Genomic DNA, 7,530 nt, shown 5'->3' on the forward strand with positions numbered 1-7,530 from the left:
AATTATGACGTGATTCTCATATTACATCATATATTATATGTATCTTATACCCATGATAAATTGCCACCTCATAAAACTGCATGTGCTTTATAAACAACTAAGTTCACCATTTAATGACTGGTACGTCATGTGCATTTATACTTACTAAGTCGTCAGACTTACCCTTGTATTCTTTCTCCATTTTCTCCATATTTACATCTATGTTGTTATAGATAGTTTAGTAGAAGATTGATACCGAGAACCACCGGTTATTGGGGAGGATTCGATTCGGGGGATGCTTGAAGACTTATTGCAAGCTTAGGCGAGTGCTCATGGTAACTAGTACATTTGGGTTATGCTGTAGACTTAAGAGTTTTGATGCATGCTTGCATATTAAGGATAACATGGATCCCTTGTAACGATGATAGGTATAGTATAATTTTAGCTACTACGATGATCCTTGGTAGATACTTTGGTTGTAATGATTAATGCTTATAGAATCTTAATGTTTCCGCTGTTTAGCATCCTCTTTTTGAGGAATAGAGATCCCTGAGTCTTGTTTCTCACTAAATAAGGCTGGGAAACGAGCCGTGAATTTAATTACCAATGAATTAAATTTTTAGGGCGTTACATAGTGAGGGGGAGTAGATTGTTGATTTGGGTATAAATTCTGAAAGTGAAGAACTATCAACTCCTAAGCATAAGATGTTGTATAAAGAACCTCAGTTCTAGATAAGTTTAAATTTTCCTAAGGAAAACATCTTGGGCAAGTTGGTTGATGGAAAAAAAAAAAACTGAGGAATAGAGTGGTCAATCAATTGTCTCACATGAGCTACTTCTCAAGTTGAACCTAAAAAGGTTGAGGAGGCTTTGAATGATGATAGCTGGGTGGACGCAACGCATGGGGAACTACACTAGTTCACTTGAAATGATGTTTGGTCTCTCGTTCCTACACATGTAGAACACAACATCATCGGTACGAAATGGATATTCAAACCTAAGTCTGGTGAGAATGGTAAAATTGTGAGAAACAAGGACAGATTAGTAGCTCAAGGCTACACCTAAGTTGATGGCATTAATTTAGATAGGTGTTTTTTGCATCGGTTGGTATACTTGAGTCCATCTGGATTTTGCTAGGTACTGCTTCCATTTGGGATTGAAGTTGTATAAGATGGATGATCTCCTTTAAGAATAAGTCTGTGGAGCAACCGAAGGACTTCAAGCAGGGGTGTAATCGAGCCGGTCTTGAGCAGGTATTGGTTGATCAAGTTCAATATAAATAAAGCTGTTGACTTTTATGATAGAAAAAATGTAAAAAGTAGTTTTGAAAAGATGTTAATTCTTTTTCGGAGAAGCGAAAATAAGGGGAAGGAGAGGGGAGGGGGATTTGTCAAACTAGCCCTTAGGTCTTAGAAATTTGCCATATTGGGTGATGAAAACTTAGGTTGTAAAACTTTTTCTAAACCTAAGCCTTTGGGTGTAAAAGTTTTAGTCTTTTTATATAAATTGCAAATATGTTACATAGATAGTAACATGTATGTGCTTATGGATTTCATGAATTAAGACATCAATGTTCAACCCAAGACCACCGTTACCAAATGCATCAACGAGCCATGCTTATGTTAGTGGGACTCCCAAGAGCTCCGTTACCTGATACGTAGGGGTGTCAAAAATAACCGGGAAACCGGAACCGGGACATGGAAACCGGAAACGGAAACCGTGACCCGTTCACAGTTGGTTGCAAAAAAAAAAAAAAAAAACCAGGACCCCGATTCCGGTCCCGGTTTTTGGCACCCGGTAAAAACCGGGAAAACCGGAACCGGGTCTTATTTTATTAAATAATATTTATATATTATTATATTTTATATATATATTTTTTAGTTCTTTTAGTCTTTTACACAACGTTTAGGAACTATTTTTGTGAACTATTTTTGTTTGTGAATGTATCTCTTTTGATTGGTAGATTATTTAAATACTTATTTTATTTTTTATTTTTTTGGGTTTTGAATTGTTGTAGTAAGGGGCATTTATTTCTTGTGCATGTTGGTTTGTTTACATACTTGTTTTTACTTTTTATTGTTTTAATGTTTTCTTTATGTACCTAATTTAAAATGATTTTTGGGGTATTTTAAAAAATTTGAATTTTTATTTCTAAGGCTCATATAGGCAAAAACATTGATTTTTTTAGGATTTTTAGGCTTTTTTAGGTTTATTTTTTAATTATTTGGAACAATCACAATAAAGCCTCCTTAATTTAGACAAAAAGATTAATAACTTTTTTTTAAATGAGCTAACTTATGAAAAAAATAATGGGCTTATTCTAGGCCTAATACCTAAAATAAGCCACAAACACTAATTTTTTTCAAAAACCGGTTATCGGACCGGGTAAAACCAAAACTGGCCAGGAACAGGGACCCACCCCGGTTCCTGTTCCGGTTTCCCAAAACCGAGAACCGGGGTACCCCAGTTTCGGTTCCGATTCCGGTTTTAGCCAAAAATCGAGAAACCGGACCGGATTGACACTCCTACTGATACGTCACCTGCCTGTGTTTATGTTAGTGGATCTAGTGAACCTCCAGGAAGATCCTTTACCATAGTCATCTCATGATCTGACGTGGCATCTTTCAATTGCTTTCTGTGTTGATTGAACGGTGCACCGGAATTTTGATATTTATAAATATTTTTTAGAGTCTTAAAATGTTTGTTTCCCGTTTTATATTTCTAGTTCTCTTTATTTAAGAAATTTCTATACTTACAGATATTATTTCCATGAAATTTAATACTTTAAAATTATTATTATTATTATTTATACATGTTATTAGATTTTCTTTTATAAATTACCAAATAACAAAACATTCTTGCTCCGCTTAGAGCTTTCACACTAATTTATCTAAATTTATATTTAAAATAACTAACTAAAACATAAGAATAAATTTCTATTATTAATAAGAATAAGGAAAAAATCCACCTAATCCCTATGAACTTTCATTGCTTTTGCAATCAACTGCTTAAAGTTCAATAACTCTCAATTTAGTGTATCAAACTTTAAAAAATTTGCAATGTCATCCATCCTTTAATGAAGGCCTTAGAAATTTTCAAAATACCCATTTTTGAAAATTTTCAATAGCAAATGTTAAGCTAATTAACAAATTAACCAAGCAAATTTAAACCAACAACCAATCAATTCGGCCCTTTTTTTATTATTATTATTTTAAAAATAGACCATAAACAAAACTAAAAAAATAAAAAGATAAGCCGTTAAAAGAAATAGTTTTTTCAATAGTTTAAATTTATTTTTTTACTCTTATAAAACATTATAAATAAATGTAAACCTTAAAAATAAATAAACTAGAGCATCTAAATCTAATAAAAAAAAAAAGAAAAGAAAAGAAAAAGAAAGTCCCCAATAGATTTATAAGTTTCAAATGAGATATCACTCAAGCCGTTCAAGGCGTGGCATCCAAAAAGGCAACGTATGTGGTGATCTGTTTAGTGCCGAAGATTGCTTGGAAGGGTGGTTGTGATGCGTATGAAACACGGGATTAAGATCCTTAAGAAACATTTGTTTAAGTTAATGAGGTAAACAGTTGGTATAAAAGGCAGCCAACCTATTAGCAACCATCCACATGGCGTCATTCATCCAAAAAACAAAAACCTTGCACATGCCGCACTTTACACAACCTCAACTATTCTATATATATATATATATATAATGGTAGGCCAAATGGATTGCACTCATCAACCAATTTGACCAAACAAACCTCACTTGAAGCAATTGACACAACAACTATTAAAATAAAATAAAATGCTAATGAGGCGTTTTGATGGGGTAATCTTTTAAGATTTTTAAAACATTTAAAAAAAATTATCTTTTTTATTTTATTTTATTGCGCTTAACCAGAACGGGAGGAAATTTAGATACCCAAAAAGAATGTGGATGAAGTTAGGTTATATTTTCGATTTCATTGATGATTTTTTCTTTTTTTCTCTAATTTAATAGGGGAAAAGAGGCTACAAGGATCATTGATGATTAAATATGACCGATTAAAGCAAAGATGTTGGGGTAACTCCACTATATATGTAATAGGTGACATTGGTCTCATGACGGACTTTTTAACTTTTGGAAAATATGTAAAATTAGTCCCTATGGTTTACCTGATTTATAATTAACTTTTTGTTGTATAAAAATAAAAACATTTTAGTCTCTACAATCAAACGTTGTCCACTAACTTAATAAATTTCATTAGTGTAAGATTGACTTAAATGCGACAAGTGTCACAATTTAATTGGTTCTGACATTTTATTTTATCGAAATTTGATAAGTTAGTAAACGAAATTTGTCTGTAAAAATTAAATTATTTTTTTGGCATACCTCAAGGACCTTGAGTTCATTTTGATACCACAAAGAGCTAATTGCAAATCAAGTAAACCATAAAGACTGATTTTGTAATTTTCCCTTAACTTTTTTATATTATTTACTTTTTCTCTTGTTTTTTCTATTGAATTTTGCTATGATTATACAAGAAAAGTTAGACTATCTAATAATTTTATTATGGTTATTTTTTTAATGCTACTTGTTGAGTTTGATTAATTGATTGTGACCATTTATTAAACTTGTATATACAAGTGAAGAACTATTTTATTCAACAACAAAAAACAAAAATGAACATAAAATCTGTTTATAAAAGGAAAAATAAACTATGTTTTTTATTAATAGTTTATATATAAACTATTAATAAAAAACATAGTTTATTTTTCCTTCTTGCTAGTTTTTGTTTAATTTTTAAGTAGTTTTATATAAAATAAACTTATATAATTAAAGAGATCATAAGCATGCAAAAATTTTGATAATAATAAATAACTAAAAATCACATTTTTATGGCATAACTATCTCACAAAACTAACATGACAATCCCAACCAACTTTTTTTTTTAATTCTTTTTTTTTTTTTAGCAAGAACTAATTCAATAGTTAATTAAAAGGACGAGGTCAATATTGTAAAATAATAATCATTATTCAAAATAATTCCTACAAAAAACCTAATTAAATAAATAAATAAATCAAACATTGAAATCTCATATTCCGGACAACCCTAAAAATAGGAATATAATCATATCCATGAAGCACATTATGTGGAGGTGGAAGATTCCAAAAACCAAACAGGTTGTAATAAGAGTTTTTCTTAACCACTCAAGCGTGCTATCCAAAAGGCAAAATGCCACTCTATTTACTGCACATGTTACCTGTAAAGGTTCCTCACATTTTAAAAAAGGAAAAGGCCTATCCATACCCGACCCGAACCTTCAATTTTTATTATCTTCTTTTACCCACTTTTTGCCAGATTCCTCAGTGCACTGCTCAATCACTTAAGCTGCTCTATAGAATCCAAACAAAAGAAAGTGAAACCCCCAATCCATTTCATGATTTTTCAAGTGTAAAAAAGAGGAATAACAAAAATGCGAAAGCAACAGTGAAAAAAGTAATCAGAATAATTAGTCTCGTTTTAGCCCTTTTCTTTTTTCTTTTTTTCTTTTTTTTTGTAGAGAGAGATTAAATTATAATTTCCAAAAGCCTAAACAGCCGCTGAACAATTTACATTCAATTACAGTCACATTAAACCCACCTCCACATTACAACCTTACAACACCCACCACATAATTAAAAAAGAAAAAGAAAAAGAAAAAAAGAGAGAGAGAAATTAAATAAAGAGACAAAAAAGTGGATAAAGATAAAGATAAAGACATCAATTAGCAGAAAACTACACCTAACTAAAATAAAAATAAAAATAAAAAACAATTAAAAAAAAAAAAAAAGCTAACTCTTTCTCTCTCTCTCTCTCTCTCTCTCTCTCTGAGCTAAGCTCAACACCCAACCGGGGCCACTGCCGGCTTCACCTTGGGCGGCCTTCCCCTTCCTCTGGGTGCGCCGCCTGACGGAGCCGCAGACGGAGCCGAAGCGGCAGCCGTCTTGGCCTTCTTGGGTGGACGACCACGGGGCCTGCCAGTCCCGGAAGAGGGGCTCTTGGCCTTGGGTGGCGGCGGCGGCGCGAAGGGGTCCCTGGGCTTGGGCGGACGGCCGCGGGGCCTTGGTGGCGACATCGCGACGCCCGGAGGCAGAGGCGCCTTGGGCTTGGGAGGGCGACCGCGCCCACGCTTCGGCGGCGCGTTGGGATCGGGCTTCATGTAGTTGTTCTTGAGCAGGACGAGCTGGCCGCTCTGTTTCAGCTTGTTGAGGTGGTGCGAGAGCAGCGTGGAGTGAGCCGCCGGAAGATCCGTGTAAGTTGACTCGATGTACCTGGCGATGGCCGACTTGTTCGAGCCATTCTTATCGTTCAGAGCCTCGATCGCCGCAATAATCATCTGGAAAATACAAAATAACTCAAAACCATCAGACCCAGCTGCAATTTCAAAAATAAAAACAAAAACAAAACACCCCAGAAGTGTTTGGATGGCGAGGAAAGAAAGTTGAAGAAAATGGACGAGAAACTGCGCGTACCTCAGGGTACTGAGGGAGTGGGGGAGCTGCCGGGGACGGCTGAGGTGGAGGTGGGTTACTGGTTTCTTCAGTGGCCATGGGAGGACTGCTTGTAGAAGCGAAAGAGAGTAGGAGAGAGAGAGAGAGAGTGTGTGTGTTTGTTTGTATGAAAGACAGAGAAAGGAGGGGACTGTAGGTTTGGTGGGAAGAGGAAACGCAAGTTGAGAGGGTAAAGAGGGGTTGGATTTAAAAGGGCGTTTCTTGAGGATCCGATCGAGGGGAAAGGGAAGGGGATGAGAGCCTAGTGAATGCCATCGGACGGCTAGGGGTTGCACGTTTGGCTGGGAATCGAACGGTTGAGGCTTTTCTGTGAGGGCGTCACACGGATTGCTGACGTGGATGGGGACTCGTTCGGGGTTTTGAAATTTGTTAGATGCCAAGTTACCAGAATGTCCCTCATTTTGAATCCATCCCTTGTCGAGAGCGTTTCGAATAATTTGAGTAGAGGTTCCATGTGCTTTAGCGTGGAATAGTTTACCACGTTTCAGAATCCAATTGGATAAAAGCTAGACATTCAGAAGAGCGGGAAAGATTTTTGGATTTCCAGCTATTGGACGTTGACACGATACAAGTTTCACGTGTACATGACCATGCCTGATTATATTGATTCAAAGACCCAGATCCAACATCCGAGTGCGGAAAGTGGGGCCCCCAGGTGGACCGGGTTTGTGGTCCACCATCCAGGAGACAGAGGTGCGGTTGTGTGTGTGGGATGTGTACGTGTTACCTTGCAACGCAGCGTTGCAGCGTAAAGGATCAAATGGTTGGTGATTGTTTGGTTGACTTGTGTCAGAGACGTGTACACCTAGGGGTACTCCATCACAGCCTTCCGCTCGAAATTCGAGCTGCTATGGACCGTACGACCATTTAAATCGAAACGATGTTTTATGGATAGATACCTCTCGCCACTTTTCGACTTCGTGGGTCCCTGGCATTCTTCTGTGATTTGCACTCGGCCATCGGCTTCTCTGCAATTGCAATTTGGGTGCTAGGTGCGTTTGTTATTATTATTATTAT

At 36.1% G+C, this 7,530-nt stretch overlaps 1 protein-coding gene across 1 annotated transcript; it reads right to left on the reverse strand.

Annotated features, from left to right (window-relative positions):
• Positions 1–5,558: 5,558 nt before the first annotated feature.
• Positions 5,559–6,735, reverse strand: LOC132179081 (HMG-Y-related protein B-like). The gene is made up of 2 exons (XM_059591712.1): positions 6,475–6,735; positions 5,559–6,338 (listed from the first exon to the last, which is right to left on the reverse strand). Exons 1-2 carry the CDS (start codon positions 6,550–6,552, stop codon positions 5,841–5,843), a joined length of 576 nt encoding a protein of 191 aa, XP_059447695.1. The 5' UTR covers positions 6,553–6,735; the 3' UTR covers positions 5,559–5,840.
• Positions 6,736–7,530: the final 795 nt, after the last annotated feature.

Source organism: Corylus avellana, chromosome ca4 (genome assembly GCF_901000735.1).
Source record: "Corylus avellana chromosome ca4, CavTom2PMs-1.0".
Classification (NCBI taxonomy): Eukaryota; Viridiplantae; Streptophyta; class Magnoliopsida; order Fagales; family Betulaceae; genus Corylus; species Corylus avellana.